Source organism: Humulus lupulus, chromosome 8 (genome assembly GCF_963169125.1).
Source record: "Humulus lupulus chromosome 8, drHumLupu1.1, whole genome shotgun sequence".
NCBI classification, from domain to species: Eukaryota; Viridiplantae; Streptophyta; class Magnoliopsida; order Rosales; family Cannabaceae; genus Humulus; species Humulus lupulus.
In genome coordinates this window covers 18698643-18721782 of record NC_084800.1, presented here as the reverse complement: position 1 = coordinate 18721782, position 23140 = coordinate 18698643, and the positions used below count along the sequence as shown (strand labels likewise).

Here is a 23140-nt window from a genome sequence, read left to right as displayed (position 1 = left end):
CAGCCGGGGAAAGTCTCCAAGATATCCAAGAAAATGCCTCCTCCTGCCCCGCCGGCTTCGAGCTCTGCTGCTGCGTCGACTGGCCAGATCAGCGCCCCCACGACGATGCCATCCTCGCAGGTCGTCGTCTCTGCGGTGGCACCGGCCTCGCTGGCTGGTACCCCTGTCGTGGTTGAGTCCCAACCTCCTGCGGTGGGTCAAATGTCTTCTGCTCAGCTCGCCAAGAGACCTTCTGCTTCTCGAGCTCAGAAGCTAACCATCTCCACCCATATGGACTCATATGTGGTGGATAACGCTGCCGGACCTCATGGATCAACGCTGATTTCGGATGTCATGTTCTGGATCGGCCAGAGCTACGGCAGTTTCGAAGCTCCTCAGTGGCAGTGCCTAACTGGCACCCGAGACCGCACTGTTCTCTATGAGAAGAGTATCGAGCACACCGCTGCAGTAAGTATTTTTCCATATTTCTTTCGCTTATATCCATGTTGTCTTGAGGCTAATGGTGGTTTCTTCCTTTTTTCAGGCTCTTGCCTTCACGGCCCAGCTCAACTACGAGCTTAATAACGAGGTCCATTCGAGCAGGACTCATGCCCAAGAGGCGAAGGATCTCCACCTTAGAGCGAACGATGATCTGAAGGCGGCGAATGCTAAGCTCGAGGCAGTGGTTAAGGAGCGTGAGGATATGGCCAAGGAGCTCGGAAAGCTGAAAACTGAACTCGAAGAGCAAAAGAAAGATAACACCCAGCTTCGGGAGACCAATAAGAAGCTCGAGGAGGACAAGACCGCCACCTTCGACCTCATAGAGGATGTCAAAGCTCGCCTTACTGCCAAGTACAAAGAAAAGAAGGAAAAGGCGGTCGACTCAGCCATGTACCGGATGTGGGCTTTTAACGAAGAGCTGGACACCAGCTTCTTGGGTCCCCACGAGGCGCCGCTTCTCGAGCGATGGAACGCTCGACTCGAGAAGGAAGAGGCCGAACAGCTCGAGAAGGAAAAGGCTGAGCAGCTCGAGAGAGAAAGTGCTGCTCCGGGCACCGTTTCGGTGGAAGCTCAGGGGGATAGTCATGCTATTCATCCTGGTGGGTCCAGTGTTACTGATGCTGAGAAGGTCAAGGAGACTCCTCTTCCTTGAATCTGGCCTCGGGGAGATCAGTTATCGGGGCTGCGTCCCCTTATCTCTGTAATTATTTTAATTTATGCCCAAGGGGCTGATACAATTTCCTTTACTATTCTTTTATATGCTTTACATTTCTTGGCTCGAAATATTTTGCATATTTTTTGTAATGCCCCAAATTTCCTAATAAGGTCTAGGACCTTGATTAGGAGGCTGGGAGGGCCATAATTGCTTTATTATGCTATTTAATGATAATATGCATGTTTAGGTATATTAAATATGCATGTGAACCCATTTGTGATTAATTGGGTGACTTTTATATTTTGGCCATTTCGGACATTTTTGGCATATATGTGAAATGGGCGTGGTGCTTTGTTATTATATGGTTATGCCAGGGTCACCCAGCACAAGACGATCCTGGGAGGTAAGCTAGTGGGAAAGTCACAACGGGATGTAAGCTTGACTTGGAGTAAGTTAAGGGGTATTTAGAGCATTACCGGGTTATTGGGTAATGGGAATTAACATTTGGTGATAAATTGGGAGTTAGTAAGACCAGGGGGAAATTCTGGAAGTTTTGACTATAATGTTCCCGGGGGTGTTTTCGGGACCCCGAGCATTAGGTTTTATTGGAGGCTACTTAAGCTTTAAGTAACCTTTTAAGGAAATAAAAAGAGCGTTCTGTACGTTCTCTCTCCCTAAAGTTCCCTTTTCGTTCCCGATTGCATTTTCGAAGATAACTTGAGTTCTAGGACTCGGAATCAAGCGAGGATCGAGGCATAGCAATCCTAAGGAGAATTAGAAGCTTATTAGACAGAGGATTTAGTTGGAAACAACTTAATCGGAGGTAATTCAAGTTTAAGTTTTAAGTTTTTAAAAGTTTTTAAGCTTGAATTAGACTTTGTGAATCGTTGAGTTTTTAGGTTGTTTGAACCTTGGGTTTTGGTGGTTTTAGACCATTGGGGAGTTTGGGAACTTTGATTTGATGATTTGGGAATGTTTAGACATGTTCTTGGGAGGTTTTAAAAGGTTAAAACGAAGGGAAAAATGGCTGCCCCGAAGTTGGGCCGCGGCCCTGTTCTTGGGCGCCGCGGCCCTTGCTCGATGAAGCAGGTGCCTTTTCTGTCTTGCTGGGCGCCGCGGCCCTTGGGTTGGGCGCCGCGGTGCTTGCTTCTGGTGGTGCTGGGGGCCGCGGCTCAGGCAGGCTTTTGAGCCCGTTTGGATGTTTTGACCCCGGGAACATGGTTTTAGGCCTCGGGATCATTCCTACTACCCGGATTAGTGAGGATTGATGTCTTGGAGGCTAATTTTTAGTTCAAGGGTTGGTTTTAGAACTTGAACTCATTGGGTCACCATTTGTGGTTGTGACTAGGTTAACACTAGAGGCTTGGAGTCAGGATCGTGCTTGTGGCTCATTTGTTGGTAACCTGTGCTTGGACCAAAGGTAAGAAAACTGCACCCTGTGTATATGTGACATGCATGGCTATCATGGATGCATGTTGGTTGATTATTGAGCATGACATGCATGGCTATTATGATGCATTTTGATTGGCTATTGAGTATGACATGCATGACTATGATTGATGCATGTTGGATGTTTAAATGTAAACATTGTTAGCATAATGAATGCTTGGCAAATCTTGCCCATTTGCATATGACTGTTGTTGAGGCATGCTGGATAATTTAGTGTGATGCATGTAATGCACGAGAAACATGTGATAGGGCATGCCATGAACGATGAATATGAGATTGGTCAGAGCTTGAGTCTCTGAGTTTGTGCATGATCATGACTGTGCTAGAAACTGTTTAGTAAGCATGTTGAATGCCCTATTCTTGGATAACTGGCATATGATACATATTGATAGCATTGCTTACTTGTGTATGGACTGAATACAGAATCGACAAAAGTGTTAGTATCAGCTGTGAGGTTGTGACTTACTTGTCAGGCTCGGCAGTGTTACTGGACACAGGTCAGGAAGCGCTGACTTACTTGTCAGAACGGCCTTAGCGTGAATCACGCAAGCCAACAGAGATTAGATCTAATCGATTACTAGCATTGAATGACTCAAGGAGCATTGATGCCTGACCGACCCTGAGGGTCGATGAACAAACAGAGCTTGAAGGCCAGTGGCTTACCTATCAGCCACTCTCTTGCTAGAAAACAGAGCTTGAAGGCCAGTGGCTTACCTATCAGCCACTCTCTTGCTAAAAGACAGAGCTTGGAGGCTGGTGGCTTACTTAACAGCCACTCTCCCGCTACAAAACAGAGCTTGGAGGCTGGTGGCTTACTTAACAGCCACTCTCCCGCTAGGATCATGTGATGTGCACCCATTGGTTTGAAAGCTTTATATTCAGTGTGGTTATAATGATAATCATTTGATAACATTTATGAAAAACATTATGTTTTCTTGCTGGGCTTCGGCTCACGGGTGCTATGTGGTGCAGGTAAAGGCAAGAGGAAGCTAGACCATCCTTGAGTTGGAGGGCTTAGGTGATGACGTGTACATATGCAGCTGCTCGACCGCCACGGTCGAGGTTTTAAGTGGAACTAGGGTTGAACCCTGTTTTGCTGCTTAGAACGGCCTGTTGTAAATATTTTCTGTAATAAACTCTGAATTGTATTTTCGGGATCCCAATGTATATGTTAAACGTTATAGTGAAACGTTATATCTTAACCAAAATGTTTAATCCCTAAACCGCTAATCATACTTAGATCACGATTTTGGCCAAATGACTCGATTAGCGAGTTTAGCACTATTTACAAGGCACACCGTAACGGTCCCAGGAGTTGGGGCGTTACATTTTTATACTGATGAACCGGTTATGTTTATTTATTCATACAAACATAGTTTGGATTGGGCTCGAAATTCGATGCATTCATGCATAGTTTATTCGAATTATCCGCTTCCGACCTCGTTATTTATCAAGGTCGGATATTACTTTAACCATGAACTGAAAAGTACTTATATGGTATGTAATATGAATGATTTGGTTATCTTTTTAGTCACTTTTCCTCATCCTCAGTATTTTGGCTCCGAGGTTATGAGTTCGAAACTATTTTTCTTTAAGATATTCCAGCCTCGATCTCGACATATTTCGCAATAGGTTTAGGTTCCCATTTATCATCGATCGATAATTTGGCTGGTTTGTTCCAAACCTGTTGTGTTTGCACATCTGGTTAACTCCAAATATTTTAGGTTCTTGATGGTCGGTTATATTCGAACTATCTAAGCTCGCGTATTTGGTCATATCCAAATACTTTGTTTTTGATAATTCGGTTATGTCCGAACTATCTAAGATCGCGTACTTGGTTACATCCAAATACTTTATGTTTTTGATAATTCGGTTATGTCCGAACTATCTAAGATCGCGTACTTGGTTACATCCAAATACTTTATATATATTTTTTATTTTTTAAGCTGGTGGTATGTATACCAATGATGCCCCCTTAATATCCTATGAGTGTGACCATAGGTTATTAAATTAAGAGAGATTGCAAAAATAAAAATACATTACATGTGAAACAAAGCAGACCTTTTATTTGATGAAATTCAGAAACAAACAAACAAACTAGTATAGATAGAAATTCATGGTTGCAGGCAACACTTCCTACACTATTGATAATATGGTCTAAGGTGTTCGCCATTCCATGCTCGTGGTATCAGGCTCCCATCTAATCTCGCAAGTTTGTATACGCCAGGTCGGATGACTGATTCTATCTGGTATGGTCCTTCCCAGTTTGGCCCGAGCACTCCAGCTGCTGGATCTCGGGTTGCTAAGAATACGCGTCTCAATATCAGATCTCCCACTCCGAACTTTCGATCTCGAACCCTTTTATTGAAATATCTTGTGGTTCGTTGCTGGTAAGCAGCATTTCTCAGCTGAGCCTTTTCCCTTTTTTCTTCGATCAAGTCTAGGGTTTCTTCGAGCCGAGTGTGATTTGAGTCCTGATTGTAAATTTGAGTTCGAATCGTTGGGATTTCGACCTCGATGGGTAACATTGCCTCGCATCCGTACGCTAGAGAGAACGGGGTATGTCCTGTTGATGTCCGAGCTGTAGTTCTATATCCCCAAAGGACTTGAGGTAATTCCTCGGGCCATCGTCCCTTTGCCTCCTCCAACTTTTTCTTTAGAGAACTCTTGAGGGTTTTGTTAACGGCTTCGACCTGACCATTCGCTTAAGGGTGAGCCACTGATGAAAAACTCTTTATTATACCGTTCTTGTCACAAAAGTTGGTGAACAAGTCGCAATCGAACTGGGTTCCGTTATCAGATACAATCTTTCTTGGTACTCCATATCGGCATACGATGTTCTTTACCACGAAATCAAGGATCTTTTTCGAAGTTATGGTCGCCAATGGTTCAGCTTCTGTCCATTTTGTGAAGTAATCAACGGCGACCACAGCATATTTTACTCCGCCTTTGCCAGTTGGGAGTGAGCCTATGAGATCGATGCCCCATACCGCGAAAGGCCATGGGGATGTCAACATGGTCAGTTCGGAAGGTGGAGCTCGGGGTATCATGGCAAATCTCTGGCATTTGTCGCACTTTTTCACGTATTCGAAAGAGTCCGTTTTAATGGTTGGCCAGAAATACCCTTGGCGTATAATCTTCTTGGACAGGCTATGCCCCCCGATATGGTCTCCGCAGAACCCTTCATGAATTTCTTCAATGATCTTCTTAGCTTCGGGAGGAGTTACACATCTAAGCAGAGGCATGGAGTACCCTCTTCTGCATAACTTTCCATCCAGAATGGTGTAACGAGGAAGTTGATACATCAACCTTCGAGCTTGATTTCGATCTCTTGGAAGAATTCCATTTTCGAGATAATCAACTATTGGACTCATCCAGGTTGGTTCTGTTTCAACCATACACACATCTTCCTCGTCTGGCTCAGTAATGCTGGGTGCTGATAGGTGTTCTACGGGTATAACATTCAGCTCTTCATTTTCGGCGGAAGTGGCGAGCCGAGCTAAGGCATCTGCATTTGAGTTTTGTTCTCGGGGAACCTGTTCGATTGCATAAAACTCGAAATACTCTAATGCGGATTTTGCCTTCGCCAGATAAGCTGCCATTCTTGTGCCACGAGCCTGGTACTCCCCCAAGATTTGATTAACCACGAGCTGGGAGTCGCTGTAGCAATGTATAGCTTTGGCCTTGAGCTCTTTTGCTATTCGTAGTCCCGAAAGTAGAGCCTCGTATTCAGCTTCATTATTAGATGCTTTAAAACCAAATCTTAAAGCAGAGTGAAATTTGCTCCCTGCAGGAGTGATCAGAATAACTCCTGCCCCCGCTCCATTTTCATTTGACGAGCCGTCGACGTAAAGTTTCCACAGCTCGTGGGCCGTGGTTATTACCTCGTCGTCGGCTATACCAGTGCACTCCACTATGAAGTCTGCCAAGGCTTGTGCCTTAATGGTCGTTCTTGGATGGTAAGTGATCTCGAACTGTCCGAGCTCAACAACCCATTTAAGGAGCCGACCTGACGCCTCTGGTTTAGACAGAACTTGCCTAAGTGGTTGATCTGTTAGTACATGGATGGGATGTGCTTGAAAGTAGGGGCGGAGCTTGCGAGATGAGTGGATTAGGCTGAGGGCAAGCTTCTCCATCAATGGATATCTTGACTCTGCCCCGAGTAATCTTTTGCTGATGTAATAGACGGGTTTCTGCAATTTCTCTTCTTCTCGAACGAGCACCGCGCTTATCGCGTGTTCGGTAGTTGAGAGGTATAGGAACAATACTTCTCCCGTCTCAGGCTTCGATAGGATGGGTAGTTCAGCTAAGTGCTTTTTGAGCTCCTGAAAGGCCAGCTCGCACTCCTCTGTCCATTCAAACTTCTTACTTCCTTTCAATAAGTTGAAGAATGGAAGGCCACGATCCGTTGACTTCGAGATGAATCTGCTCAGGGCGGCCATCCTGCCAGTCAAGCTTTGGACATCTTTATGCTTCCGAGGTGAAGGCATATCAATCAGGGCCTTTATTTTGTCGAGATTAGCCTCGATCCCTCGAGAGTTGACAATAAAGCCCAGAAATTTTCCCGAAGATACCCCAAAAGTGCACTTCTGAGGATTTAGCTTCATGTTGTATTTCCTGAGTACGCCAAAGCACTCTTCGAGATCATCAACATGGTTCTTGTTAAGTTGAGACTTTACAAGCATGTCATCAACATAAACTTCCATGTTGTTCCCTATTTGCTTTGAAAACATCATGTTTACGAGTCGCTGGTACGTGGTTCCAGCATTCTTGAGTCCGAATGGCATGACATTGTAGCAGTAGAGCCCTTTATCTGTGATGAAGCTCGTATGCTCTTGGTCGGGGGCATGCATGGGAATCTGGTTATATCCAGAATAGGCATCCATGAACGACATCAGGCCGTGCCCCGCCGTGGCATCCACGAGCTAGTCAATTCTTGGCAGCGGAAAACAGTCTTTTGGGTAGGCCTTGTTGAGGTCTGAGTAGTCAATGCAGGTTCTCCACGTCCCATTGGGCTTCGGGACCAACACTGGATTGGCTACCCAGTCAGGGTAAAAAGCGTCCCTAATGAAATTGTTTGCTTTCAGCCTGTCAACTTCCTCCTTTAGTGCTTTCTTTCTGTCTTCGTCCAGCTGTCTTCGCTTTTGTTGCTTCGGGGGAAAGCTTTTGTCTATATTCAATGCGTGGCTCGCTACATTCGGGCTTATCCCCACCATGTCTGAGTGTGACCATGCGAAGACATCCTGGTTTTTCTTCAGAAAGCAAATTAATTGCTATTTTGCCTCGTCTTGGAGGTGTTTTCCGACCTTCACCTTCTTCGAGGGATCGACTTCCTCGAGCTGAACTTCTTCGAGCTCCTCCAAAGGTTGGAGGTCAACTTTCTCCTCAATCCTTGGATCGATTTCCTCGTCAATTTCTAAAACCGTTCCATCTTTATTTTGTATGATAACGAGTGCCTGAGCGCTCGTTTGTTTCTTTCCCCTCAAAGAAATGGTATAGCACTCCCTTCCTGCCAATTGATCTCCTTTTAAAGTCCCGACCCCGCTTGGGGTTGGGAACTTAAGGGCTAGGTGCCTCACAGATGACACTGCCCCCAGCCCGACCAGGGCGGGTCTCCCGAGCAGTACATTGTAGGCAGATGGTAAATCTACCACCACGAACTCCATCATCTTGGTCACCGAGATTGGATAGTCTCCCAAGGTCACAGGGAGTTCAATGGATCCCATACAAGCAGTCCCTTCTCCTGAAAAGTCATACAAAGTAGTTGCACATGCCTTCAGGTCGCGAAGGGAGAGTCCCATTTTCTCGAGGGTCGCCTTATAAAGAATGTTGACCGAGCTCCCATTATCTATGAGAACTCGGCGGACTCTCTTGTTGGCAAGCTAAAGAGTAATAACCAATGGGTCATGATGAGGGAACTGAACATGAGATGCGTCCTCCTCAGTGAAGGTTATCGGTTGCGTTTCAACCCTTTGGCTTTTTGGTGCCCTAGGTTCGGGTTCATAAGGAGACCCGTCCCCTGTCTTCAACTCGTTAACGTATCGCTTTTGAGCATTTCTGCCCCCTCCCGCGAGATGAGGCCCTCCTGAGATGGTTATTACATCCTCTCCATCAATCGGCGGGGGCCTGTCTTCTTCCCGAGATCGGGAGTTATTATTTTGTGCCGTCGAAGGCGCGGCTACTCTCTGACTCGCAGTAGTCTGTCCAGTACTCTGGTTTTTGACGTACTGCCGGAAATAACCTCTCGAGATCAACCCCTCGATCTCGTCCTTCAGCTGTCGACATTCATCAGTGGTGTGTCCGGTGTCTCTATGGAACCGACAATACTTACTGGAATCCCTTTTGGACTTTTGATTTCTCATTGGGTCCGGACGCCTGAAGGGGACCTGGTTTTCATTAGCCAGGTATATGTTTTCCCGAGACTCGTTGAGTTCGGTGTGTACTTTATATACGGAGAAATACCTTTCTCCTTTCTTTTTCTTTCCCCCTTCAGCCTCGGGGTTATTTCCCTCGCTCTTTTTCCTCTTGGAGGGATTCTCCGAGGCAGGCTGTGGAGCTGCTTGGTCAGCCGAGGTTGAGGCGGAGTTAATGTTTATCGTTGTAGTTTCGGTCTGCGAGGTCGCCTTCAGCGTTGACCTCGCCTCCTTTACATTGACAAATTTCTGCGCCCGTCTGTTAAATTCGGTTATTGACCTCACCGGTTTCCCTTGCATGTCATCCCAAAGGGCACTTCCGGGTAAAACACCAGCTCGGATAGCCATCAGGTGCCCACTGTCATCCACATCTCGAGCTCGGGCGACCTCTAGATTAAATCTTGTTAGATAGCTTTTCAGTGTTTCGCCCGGCTGTTGTCGGACGTTAGTCAAAGTGGATGCCTCTGGTCTGACTCCCATCATAGCCCGGAACTGCTTCTTGAAGTCTCTAGACAACTGATCCCATGAAGTTATCGAGTGCCTCTTGTACTTTTCGAACCAACTCTTAGCAGGTCCGACCAATGATGTTGGAAACAACATACACCTGAGCTCGTAACCCACGTTACTAGCTCTCATAATAGTGTTGAATGTACGCAGGTGACTGCATGGGTCGGTTTTTCCTTCAAACGCTGGGACATGAGGAATCCGGAACCCTTGAGGAAACTGAGTGTTAGAAATATTTGGAGCAAACGGCTCGAGCTCCTCGTCAGAGTCCTCATATCGACCGTTCCCTCGTTCATTCTTTAAAAGCCTAAAGGCTTTTTCGAGCTGATCAATCCTTTCTTGGACTGGGTCCTTAGGTGGTGTCTGGAATTGACAATTATTGATCATGATCCCAGGCTCGCGTCTCCATGAGGGATCTCTACGCCCATTTAGGTGATTCCTTAGGTCCGAATTTGTCTGATCTCCCTTCCCCCTGCTCTGATTTAGATGATTTCGCAGGTCAGAACGATTCTTGCGACTTCCAGTATTTTTACGACCTCGGTCGCGTTTACTGACGGACCTGGTCTCTCCGGACTCATCACTGGTAAAACTCATTGATCGATCATTTTGCGATGGGTTCTTCCCATGTCGCCTCGTTTCCGCAGTGCGAGACCGGGACGTCTGACTTTTCTCAGATTGTGCGCCTCTCCGCTCCTGGAAAGTCTCCTTGTGCCCTTGTCTATCCCCCGTACGCCCTTGATCCTGATCCTGAACAGGTTGAGCGTTTCTGCGGGGAGGTGAAGGATATCTTATGGGAGACGGAGGGAACCGTATAGGCGACGGTGGCTGCCTCCCTTGCCTCGGCCTAGAGGGTCCAGAATTTGCCCGAGATGGGTCAGTCGCGTTCGGTGCGCTACCAGGAACCTGAGTCCGAGCCTCGGTAGGAGCTCGGTTATTCTCAGTTCCTGCAGGCACTTCTACAGGTGGATTAGGCGGGACCCGAGCTTGGGTACTCCTCTGGGGCCTAGGAGGAGCAGATGGCTCTGCTGGTGCCGAAGGTTGAGTCGGCCTCCTCGTGGCAGCATCTTTTCGTGGTCGTCCACGGGGCCTCCGGGGAGGAACATGCACGTCCCTTGGAGGAGGGACTTGGTTTTCGCGCGGAGGCGGGGGCTGAGCCACCTGCGCCTCTGCGGCCATCCTAGTCAACTCCTCATTCTGTTTGTTGGCTTCTGCCAACAGCTGTTTCAACTGCCGGTTTTCCAGTTCTACAATAGGAACGTAACGCTCAGGATTATAGTATATATCCTCGTCCCTCGGTGGAGGCGGTGGTCCCCGGGAATCGGAGGACCCACTTCTCTCCTCAGACTCCGGGTTCTCCATTGGTTGTTTTCCAGGACGCCTTGGGTAGCTTTCATCAGGGGTGTTTTGATTGTTTGTAGCCATGAATCTCTCAGGGATGAATGCTTAAGGTTCTCAATGAAAGCACCAAACTGTTGACGCCGTTTTTCGTCAACAGATAAAAGAAGAGCACAAAAACAATGAATGACAATGGCCAAACGAAACAAACAAATCAAACACACGGTTTTTTATGTGGTTCAGCAGTTAAATCTGCCTAGTCCACGAGTCTTTGTTATTAATCTTAAGATTATCTCTGAAAAATTCTTTAGCATGAATTCTCCAGAGTTTTCTCTCAAGGATCAGAATTTCGGTCCTTTACAATGGTGCATGGCTTCTCTATTTATAGAGAAGGATGCAGAATAATATCCCACATATTTTGGGTAGTTACTCTTTTGTGAATAAAATAAATGGTTTTAAATGCCTATAATCAGATATAAAAGGAAACGTTCCTGAAGACCAGGAAACGCATAACTGACCAAATAATATCCCACGATTCTTGGGGATTTACATTAATAAATGAGGATTACATCTCATATTTATAACACTTGTAAATATTCAAGGTGATTATCGCGTATCTCTAAGGCTTTAGCATCTCAGGTCTCACGTCATTGTTCGAGCTAATGGCATCTCCCGAGATCACATGTCTTTCGAGATCGTACGTACATCTAGCTCGAGACCCCCGATCCGAAGTCGTCCCCGAAGATGAGTGTGTTCTCAGAACTACCTTTCGAGATCGAGATCGTTTCGAGCTCATATATCGTACTTTGCAGGCTCGATATACAATCCTGGAGCATACTTCAATCCTTACGAGACCATTTGTTGCGAATCAAACTTTCGAGGTCATATTTACCATGGCTCGAAATCTGGGTATAACAATTTGGAACCTATAATTTTTCTTTATCTTGTTTACCAAATAACATTGTTGCTTTCTCAGGATCACGCAGCAAAAGACAAATTTTGTCCTGAAAAGACCATAACAAAATTCTTTAGTTTCTTTTCAAAATTAATTACAAATATAAACAACGAGAACCGGCTTAGAAGAAGAGGAAAGAGTAGTTTTGGAATGGTGGGTTGATTAAGAAGAAGAAGAAGAAGAAGAAAGAAATGAGAAGAGAGAGATATCGTAAGGGAGAGAAGAGAAAATAAGAGAGAGATATCGTGGAAGAAGAGAAAGAAAGAGTCGTATAATTAAGTTTATAGTAATAATTACTATATTTTAAACTTTTTTTTTCCAAAATTTACCATATTCTGTATAATTATTATTTTTCCCATAAATTTAGAAACTATATATATTTTTTTTCATATTTATGTGAACTACTCTTTAATCGAAAAGAAGAAAAATAATGGATATATAAAAAGAAGTCACAATTCTCAAGCCAATAGTGAGAGTGGAGATATGACTGTCATTTGTTTAAACTTTAAACAATGCCAACGCCGCTTCTGTTATTGAAAGAAACAAACTTTGTTGGAGGAGGGTCACTTAATAAAAGCAAGGGATTATATTAATAAAAACTACGCCTGTTTTAATACAAAAACATGTCAGCAGAAATCACTACTAATTTATATTTTTATTCATTTATTTTTGTATACGAAATACCAGAAACAAGGGATTATTATAATCATAATGTTATTTGTTAAGTAAAAAATAAAATAAATTTTAGAAAATTAGATAAAGAGCTTTTTTTTTTTTTTTTGATAAAAGAGATAATTTAGTTTTAGTTTGATTAAAACATAATGTAATATTGATTTATCAAATATAAAGGGATATTTTACTGTTAACAAAATTAGAATTATATAAATAAACAATTGAACAAATAATATGAAATTGTAATAGTAAAACCTCTGTATAAAAATACTTTATATAAGAATAATTTCTATTCAATTATAAAAAAATTTGGTCTCAATTTGGGCGAATTATAAATAAGATTAACTTTTTAATGTAATTAGTTATACGTTTTTATGTTATGCATTAAGAAAATATACCTTATATATCATGTCATTTATTTGTACTCGGATAAAATCAAGAATTTATTCCACATTTAAATTATTTAAATACTTTTAAATATATAATAGTTATTAGAAAGTTTTTATTGTTAAAATTGATATTTTTGGGTATCTAGAAATCTTTTTGTACTAATAATATTATTTAGTTATAATCTCTTACTCAGAATTCAATTAGTTTGATGACAAAGTTATTCTTATTTAGATATTTAGATGTTTTACTATACTAAGGTGGCAACATAAGAATAAATTAGAGATCACTCTCCAACAACAAAAAACCCAATACACTAGACCCAATAATGTTCTTTTTCTCAAAGTAATTAATCATTCTTAAAAAGTGAAAAAAAGGGGAAAAAAACATAGAATTGCTAAATGTATAACCATAATATTTATAAATAAATCTCTTGAAAATTCAAAAGCATTCTTATTTTAATTTCTGCTATCAATTTAATTGATCTAGTTGGGAGGATTTTATTGGTACAAATTTCTTAAATAAGGGAGACTTTTATAAATCTATATTTTTGAGGAACCAAATAATTAATAATTGAAAAATTCAAGGACTTATATAAATAAATTAAATATAAGAAATTCAGACTTCTTGTGTTTTGTAAGGAAAGCTTCAATGGTAACTTCGGCCAAACCAGTTCAAATTTGTATCATAAACTGTATTATTCTGGTTTCAAAACAAAAGAACCCATTTTTGGATTGCCCATACTCCGATATCTACTTCTCTATCTTTATACTCTATTGGGTTCTGCTAGTTTTCTTCTATACATTTGTTCACAAAAAGAAGTGGAGCAGTTGATGAGTTTTTGTGTACCCAGAACTCGTTCTCAACTATTAAGGCGTAGTTTTCACTTGGGCAAGCAGTTCTCGAACCCAACTGGTGCTGCTGAGGACATTGTTTTCAGAGCAATTTGTGTTAATGTCAAACAGAAGAAATGGAAGTTCTTGGAGCAAATCACTCCCAGTCTCACCGATTCCTTGGTGAGTCGTGTTCTTCGCGAGTTTCACAAGTCGCCCAAGTTGGCTTTAGAATTTTACAATCGGATTGGAGAGAGCAAAAAAATTTCACTCTCTTTAGAATCTTCTTGTACTTTGATTCACGTTTTTGTCAATTCAAGGAGATACGACCATGCTCTGAGTCTAATGGGAAGTCTAATGAGTTCAAATGTGGTTTCTCCATTGAAGATTTTAGAAGGTTTGGTTAAGAGCTATGATGCATGTGGTTCATGTCCAGCTGTGTTTGATGCATTGGTTAGGGCTTGCACTCAGTTTGGAGCGACCGAAGGTGCTTATGAAGTTATGGAGAAGCTTAGGATGGATAGTTTTTGGGTAACAATTCATGCTTGGAATAACTTTCTTAGCCATCTTTTGAAGTTGAATGAGACATGTAGGTTTTGGAGTATGTACAGGGAAATGGTTTCATTTGGGTATGTTGAAAATGTATATAGTTTTAATTTGGTTGTTTATGCTCTTTGTAAAGAATGTAAATTGCTTGAAGCAGTCTCAGTTTTTTATAGGATGTTGAAGAGTGGTGTTTGGCCTAATATTGTCACTTTTAACATGATTATGGATGGAGCCTGTAGGATGGGTGATTTGGAATTTGCTTTGAAGCTTTTCAAGAAGATGGAAGTCATGTCAGGTGAGTGTGTAAAGCCCAATTCAGTCTCTTACAATTGCATTATTAACGGGTTCTGCAAAATTGGTGCTGTTTTTTTTGCTGAAAAACTTCGAAATGAAATGATTAAGGCTGGTATAGAGTGTAATGTTAGGACTTATGCAACCCTAGTAGATGGGTTTGCGAGAGTTGGGAATTTGGAAGATGCACTTAGATTGTCTGATGAAATGACTGAAAGAGGTCTGACCCCTAATGCTGTTGTTTACAATACAGTCATTCATTGGCTTTATGCAGAAGGTGATATGGAAGGAGCTTCCTTGCTTTTCTCTGACATGGTTGAAAAACATATATGTCCTGATCAGTTCACCTATTCGATCCTCATAAATGGGCTATGCAGAAAGGGGAATGTGAATGAAGCTCTCAAGCTTCATAAACTAGTACGCGATAAGAAAATTATAGAAGATATATTTTCTTACAATATCCTTATCAATCATATGTGCAAAACTAAGAATTTGGCAGCAGCCAAGCAGTTGTTGGGCAGTATGTTTGTTCGCGGTCTACCTCCAGACCTTGTCACTTATGGCACCTTTATTGATGGTTACTGCAAAGAAGGGATCATTGAAAGTGCAGTTCAAGTTTATGAAAAGATGATTAAGGCTGACAAGAAACCCAATTTGGTGATGTACAACTCTGTTATGAATGGTTTATGCAAGGAAGCATCAGTTGATGTAGCAGAAATTTTATTTGATGAGTTAATGAGTATTGGGACTTTTGATGCCACTACTTTTAACACGTTGATAAATGGATTTTGTATTACGGGAAACTTTAAGGCAGCGTTGGATTTGGTTTCAGAAATGAGAAAGGTGGGAGTCTCTTCCAATGAAGTGACATTCAATACATTAGTCAACTTTTTGTGCAAGTTGGGGTGCTTCCAACATGCAAAGGAGCTTATGAAGGTGATGATAGTTCATGGTGTAGTTCCTGATTTTATAACATATACCACTCTGATTACCAGTTTCATTAAGAATTGTAGTCCAGAAGAGGTTATTGAACTGCATGACTATATGTTGATTAATGGAGTAATTCCTGATAGGCGGACGTACAAGGCTGTTGTCCGTCCGCTTTTCCAAGAAGAAAATGCCAAGAATAGCCGAGCAGAATGAGTTTTTACAGAGTTTAACCAGCATTTGTTCCCACAACGTAGGCCTCAAGACAAAGGAGAAATATTTTCTTGTTATGTCTTTGTTCTGGCGCATGCATGTTTTTTTTTCTTCTTCTGTACACAGGAATTTTACTTCTTTTTTAAGGCAAGGCTGCTGGTGTATGCAGAGAAATTGTGCAGAACTAGGAATGTGTTTTTTCTTATACAGTCAATCATTCTTCAATTAACTACAGATTTTCAAAATTTTATAGATTAGTTCCTCATTTATTTCACATAAGGTGGTCTTCGAGGACTGTGTCTTTAGTTAAGTAATTTTTGCATGGGAGTAGGCAGGGAAGGAGTAGTGGTTTCTTGTTGATTTTTTAAATTTAATTTTTTTTGGTTATATTAAACTTTTGTCATTGTAAAAATTATTGTTTAATACATTTTTGTTTTTTTGTTTCCCCCCTACTATAAAATTAAATATTATACTTTTATTTGTCCCATTACAAAAATAGAGCCACAAATTCCTTTGTTTGAGATTTGGCTGAAATTCTTTAAATTTACTGTTCTTCTTTCTCTTCTCGTGAATCCTATCTTCAAATTAATCAGATTCTGGATTCAAAAAGCTAAAAGTTGATATTTTGCTCAAATAGAGACCCCATGACCAATAATATGTGGCGCACCAAGATTGTATTATTTATTAAGATAGTAAGGCATCATACTAGTTAGCGTGATTGTGTGAGTATATATTCTTTTTGAGTTTTCGATATTAGTTTAGTGGAATGTAAAGTCTATTAAAAAAAATGAAATTTAGAGTCTCCTTTCGCTTGTGATATTACTCTTTAAAATGAATGTTTAGATACCTTACTAGGAGTAAATTCTTGGCAGTCATGGTGCATTATTAACATATCTTATAGCATAAAAGAAAATCTAAAGTCGTATAGCCGCATATACCCAATGAGATTCACTTAAAGGTAGAGTCAGTCAAGTCTGGTGGTAACTGACTGAGCCAACTCGGATCATGCCATGGAAGTTAGGACCCACTCTCAAATTCCTGACCAAACAATAATATTACCAACGGTCTAAATCCTTATCTCCGAACCTCATCCTTTCCCTCGCTCTTCTTCCTCCACTCATTTTTCCCACTCTATTCCTCCATATCAGAACTAACACATGATGAAGATAAGATTTCATATAGGCAAATACCATCTAAAATACCCCAAAACCCACTTAACAGACCCTCTTCTCTGCTCATCCACACCACCTCTTCCACCATATCCAACCCCCTCGCAGAGCTTCGTGAAGAAAAGCAATCATGTCTTGCTCAAATCTAACAATGTGGGTCTCATCAAAACCTTCCCTTTCCGACGCTTCATCCCTATCCTCCCGCTCGTTTCTCACCCCTTTTCAGCTTCCGTCTCAAACTTCTTCACCCACCCCGAACCCCTCCAGATCGTCCTCAGTGACTCCGATCCACTGTAACCTCCGTGAGCTCCGAGATCGTATCGGGTCTGTGAAAAATACCCAGAAAATCACTGAGGCCATGAAGCTGGTGGCCGCCGCTAAAGTCCGTAGAGCACAAGAAGCTGTCGTGAATGGCAGACCCTTCTCTGAAACTTTAGTTGAAGTTCTTTACAACATTAACGAGCAGCTCCAGACGGATGACGTAGAATCTCCTCTTACTAAAGTCAGACCTGTCAAGAAAGTTGCTCTTGTGGTTGTGACAGGAGACCGAGGTCTCTGTGGTGGTTTCAACAATTTTCTCATCAAGAAAGCCGAGGCAAGAATCGCCGAGTTGAAGAGTCTTGGATTGAGCTACACGATCATTAGCGTTGGCAAAAAGGGTAACTCTTACTTTCTACGTAGGCCTTATATTCCAGTAGATAAATTTCTCGAAGGGGGTAATCTCCCAACAGCCAAAGAAGCTCAAGCCATAGCCGACGACGTCTTTTCTCTCTTTGTTAGTGAAGAAGTTGACAAAGTGGAGCTTTTGTACACCAAGTTCGTGTCTTTGGTCAAGTCCAACCCTGTAATCCATACTCTGCTTCCGCTCTCCCCAAAGGGAGAGATTTGTGACATTAATGGCGTCTGTGTGGACGCAGCTGAGGATGAGTTCTTCAGGTTAACGACAAAAGAAGGGAAATTGACGGTGGAGAGAGATTCAGTGAGGACTGAGACAATAGATTTCTCACCCATTTTGCAGTTCGAGCAAGACCCGGTTCAGATTCTTGATGCCTTGTTGCCTTTATATCTCAACAGTCAGATTCTAAGAGCTCTACAGGAGTCTCTGGCAAGTGAGCTGGCTGCAAGGATGAGCGCCATGAGCAATGCCACTGACAATGCATCGGAGCTTAAGAAAAGTCTTTCTATGGTCTACAACAGGAAACGTCAAGCCAAAATCACAGGAGAGATTTTGGAGATTGTTGCTGGTGCCAATGCCTTGTCTTAAACAGAGAGAGTGATTGGAAAAAGAAAAAAAAAAAAGAAGAGAAGATAATAAGTGCATGGTTATGATGATCTCTGTGTAGGTATTTCTATTGGGCTCTGTACTATTCTTTCAAACATGCATCTTTCTGAACGATTTATGCAAACTTTTTTATATATATACTTTCTTCATTGTAATTCTCAACCGAGTATAAACTTTGTGCACTATGAGAACTGCAATGTATTTTGGAACAAGCTATATTCACAGCAATAATTTCTTTTTTGTACTTGATTGTTTTCCCCCTTTTATTTACTAATAAATACTTGATTCAATCATCTGGGGGCATATATAAATATTAGTACTTTAATTGTATGAAATGTGTTTATTATTCTTACCACTGTGTTTCCCTTCGCCCATGTTAAACTCCATATATGCAGAAAGAAATAGATTATAATTCATTGCAGCGTGACCAAAGCTGTGTTTGATCAATTTTATTAATAATCTAGAAAAAACCATTGTGATTAGTAGCAGTGTCAGTGTTGTATTTGAGTTTATGCTTTCAATCAACATCAATATTTGTTATTTTACTAATACGCGCCTCGTATATCCACAACCACGATGCTAATACTATTTAAAAGCATGGAGAAGATCATATAGTATTGGGCTATATGCTAATAAAAGTAGCTAAATCCCACAATTGCTTTTGCCCAAATAATAAATCTGGTCATGATGATCCTTATTGGTCTTGACAACTTAGTCGAAGAGGTTTTTTTTTTTAATACAAAAGTGTTTATATTTATATAATGTTTTAAAATGTATTTGTATGGTGTTTCTCATGGTCACCACTATTTTTTCTTATGGTGCTTTAAACTTTGGCTTTATGATGTATTGATCACGCATGTAATATAATTTTGCTCCCATTTTTGAATTTGCCTTCAAATGGAAAAATTATTATTCGTCTACCACTAATTAGTTCATTTAATATAATTCTCCCATTTATCTTTTGTCTTATCATCAAATGTCGCTTAAATGATAAAGTTTTATTCAATTTTATTGTTTTTTTGTTGTTGAGAGAATTCAATTGTATTGTTAACTTTTATTTTGTTATGAATTTTATTTTTCAATCTATTTTTTTTGCTTCATATAAACAACTAAGGGTACTAGTCTTGCTCGTTTTGATTTTGCTTACCAAAATATTAAGATGATTTATTTTCTACTCTAAAGCATATGTTATTAAAAATAATATAGATATTGATTATGTTAATATCTTCTAATTTATGTCCATATATGGTTGGGTAAAATTGATTCAAAGTATGAAATTAAATTTTCAAACTAATCATAATTTTCTTAGCACTTATTAATGTAAATAATTTGCCTTAGAAATTTTATAAATTTGATAATATATATTTTTTATTTTAAAAGTTATAAAACAATTATAAACATCTCTTTTAAAAAGTGTGTAAGTAACATATTTTTTTAGTTTTAACAATTTGTATTGTTAACTTTAACCGAATATTCTAAATATCTAACGGAATATACTTTTAAAACTAACTAAAAATAGATATTTATTAATTATATTAATATAAATTCAAATATTATAAAATATATCATTATTATTATATTTAATATAAGACTACATAGTAATTATATTAATATAAATTTAAATGTTATAAAATATCATTATTATAATAATATATAATAAAATACTAGACATTTAATAATTATATTAATATAAATTTATATGTTAAAAAATATTATTATGATAATAATATATAATCTTAATATTTTACTAATTATATTAATATGAATTCAAATATTATAAAATATTATTATTATAATAATATTTAATACAAGACTAGATATTTAATACTTATATTAATATAAAATATCATTATAATAATATATAATACATAATCTTAATTTTTATTAAAAAAATTATCATTAATGTTTTAAAATGTTATTGTATGCCTTAAATATCCGCGTATTATTGGCGAGCTAGAAAATGACTTAATTCGATTTGCCACGTGTAAATCGTCCACCCGGAGCTGTTGATACGGGCTTCCGTCCGTCTAGCCCGAGCTGTTTAGAGAGTTAGCAGTTTACTCAAAGGAAGTGGGTCAGCAATATGGATATCACGAGCTGGTGCTACGTCAAGCTCGTGATGCGGCAGAGATCTGACACCCGAATCCTTCTAAAGACAACCACGCAATATAAACGTGCATGTATCAGATATCACGTATCTATTCCATTCTTGAATTCTCGGACACACTATATAAACGTGCGTATTCAGACATCCCACGCCTGGTGTGGGCCATGCGGCCCATAGCCCCTCCTTACCTATTGATTAGACCACACTTCACTGTAAGACTTTAGGAGTTAATCATTAGTGTCACAGAGGTGACGTGAAGGGTAAAGAGATCACGGGATGACCCATTGCCAACCCAGGTATCCTCTTCCTATAAATATCAAGATCCTGGGCATTGCAAGGGGTCGGCAGATTCTTGTAAAGAAGTACTATGTAAGATATAATCAAGAGATATCAATAATATCGACTGGTGGACTAGAGAGATTTTAACATTCGAACTACCTAAAAAGAAAGGAGTGATCACCTTCCATGAGATTAATCTCGCAAGTCTAGAATTTAGCTATTTTCATATTATGGTTCACCAATTAGCACTAATCCATCCTATTTACTCGTATAATTACCTGTTGTCAAAAAACCGCGTCAACAATTATCATATTATTATATTTATTGTTGACGCGGTTCTTCGCCAACAGGTAATTAAGAGAAGGAGAGAAAGGGATTAGCACTGAAGGTAGAACCGTCACAGATATGAAATCTTAGAGAATGAACTAGGTGACTCAAAACACGTTTTTTAAGTGGTTCAAAGCTTAAAATCCTTCTACTCCACTAGTCAATATTATTCATATATTCTGGGTATTTGGTTTACAAAGTATATGGCTCTTCAGAGACTATTTTTCCCAACCCCTATCAACTCCCAGGGTCCCCATATTTATAGGAGAAGGCACCTGGAAGTTGGTAGGGAGGTCATCCCGTGACCTTACCATTTGTCATATCAACTCTGTAACATTTATGATTAATTCCTAAACCTGACACATAAGTGTGGTCTAATTAGTATGTAAGGAGATAATGGGCCGCACGGCCCAACCCAGCCGTGGGTGTCTGAATGCGCACGTTCCTGCTGCGTGTCCGAGAAGTCAGGGGGATATCGGACACGTGATGTCAGATATATGCACGTTTATCTTGCGTGTGTTGACTTTACAAAGGGTCAGCGATCCATAAGCAGCTCGTACCACGAGCTGCTTCCCTGAACCGGCCTTCAGCCTTCAGGCCTTCTGATGCCTTCCTCCAGTCTTGGGGGCCCTTGGCGAGCCTTTGAGGATCTCCAGCCTTCAGGCCTTCTGATCCCTCGAGCTAAGAAGGTACGATCTGGAAACAGGATCTCCGGCCTGGGAGAGTCCTCGGACTAAACCATGATTAGTCCGAGGCTCGACCTGCTAATCAGCCCGTGGGAAAACCAGGGCGTACATTTATATATTTAAAAAATCATAAACAATGTTTTGTTTTAATTTTTCATTTAATATGTTTATATCATTCTTTTATATATAATATTGTTTATTTATTTAAAATTTATATGACAATGATACCAATTTAATAAATATAATTGATAAATTCTATAAATAAAACTAAGCAAACATCCATTGCATGTTGCTTGTATTTAGTATTTTTTTTTAAATATGTGAATAAATAACAAAATAAAAATATAAAAAATTAGAATTTATTTTTTCAAATCGTAAATTTTTTTGAATTCTTATTTTCATCATCAATTCATAGTAGATACATATATTTATTTTGGCAAAAATAAATATTTAACAAACTTTCATTTAGTTCTATTGATAAAAAATAATGAATAACAAAAAACTAGAATTACAAAAATTAATATATAAATAAATTTGGAAGTTCTGTCTTCTTTTTTTCAAGCATTGGAGACAAAGTCATACTACATCCATACAAATGTAATGGAACCAATGAACTATTTATTCATTTTGTAAGAATATAGAGAGGAAGATTTGATGGCATATTCTCATAGTTTGGACGATGCAGAATCGCTTATAACTAAATACAAATGAAGGAGTAGGTCCCCAATAAAATAACAATTTGTTTTCATATAGAAAGATCTTGTATTAGACTCATACCCACCGCACATATAAGCAGATTCCTTTCCTACAACCAACACAATGAAATACAACTTTTCTTTATAATTTTCATCACAAACCAATAATATATCTCCTCCCCACGTTGTTGCTTCTTCGTTTGTAAACAAAATGTATTTTTTTTCTTCATAAAACAACATAAATTTGTGTATAAATTGCTGGAAAAATAGTGTTACACACTGTTTAAAAAGTAATATTTTGAGGAATAATTTTTATTGAGACTCACTTGTTATTAGTGAGATGTCTTTAGAGATTTGTGTTTTACTCCACGAGTACATAAAAATCAAGTATTGATATACTGAAAATGATTATAGAGCGAATATGAAATTGTCACCTAAAATAGGCGAAATAATAAAAGAAATAATAAGATTTGTGTTAGTCCTATATAGAAATTTGAGTGCCTATTAAAACCTAGTCTGCACCTAATTTCAAAATTTATTTTTGCGGAATTTACACGAAAATTGTTTCATATTAATCAATTTTGGGCAGTTACCCAATTGTATTTGTTTAATTCTCAAGCACTTGATCCCCTTAAAGATTATAAATAGAAGGATTCACCTTTACACACATTCGAAATCACTCTCTCATATTTTTGAATTCTATCTCTTAGTTGAAATTTTATTATTTTTTTATTAAAGCTCGCGTCAAGATCTTTTAGTCCTCAAAGAGAAGAAGATAGTGTGACAAGCTAAATTCTGGTATCAAAAATAGTATTTATAATTCATATACTTTATTTTATTTTAATATAGTTGTATTCTTTTTTCATCTCAACTTATCACAATATATATATTTATGTTTATTGTTATTTATTTTATTTATAAACAATGTAACATGC

At 39.6% G+C, this 23140-nt stretch overlaps 2 protein-coding genes across 4 annotated transcripts; both read left to right on the top strand.

The window, feature by feature from the left end:
• Positions 1-13502: 13502 nt before the first annotated feature.
• LOC133794985 (pentatricopeptide repeat-containing protein At1g11710, mitochondrial) lies at positions 13503-17042 on the top strand. 3 transcript variants are annotated; one of them, XM_062232439.1, is made up of 2 exons: positions 13503-14312; positions 14469-17042. In XM_062232439.1, the coding sequence occupies exons 1-2, from the start codon at positions 13684-13686 to the stop codon at positions 15661-15663; spliced, it is 1824 nt and encodes a 607-aa protein (XP_062088423.1). In that variant the 5' UTR covers positions 13503-13683; the 3' UTR covers positions 15664-17042. The 3 variants fall into 3 exon arrangements, with proteins under 3 accessions (XP_062088423.1, XP_062088422.1, XP_062088421.1); XM_062232438.1 differs by having other exon boundaries at positions 14403-17042; XM_062232437.1 differs by having other exon boundaries at positions 13503-17042.
• LOC133794986 (ATP synthase gamma chain, chloroplastic) lies at positions 16960-18355 on the top strand. Its single transcript, XM_062232440.1, has one exon. The coding sequence runs from the start codon at positions 16960-16962 to the stop codon at positions 18091-18093; it is 1134 nt and encodes a 377-aa protein (XP_062088424.1). The 3' UTR covers positions 18094-18355.
• Positions 18356-23140: the final 4785 nt, after the last annotated feature.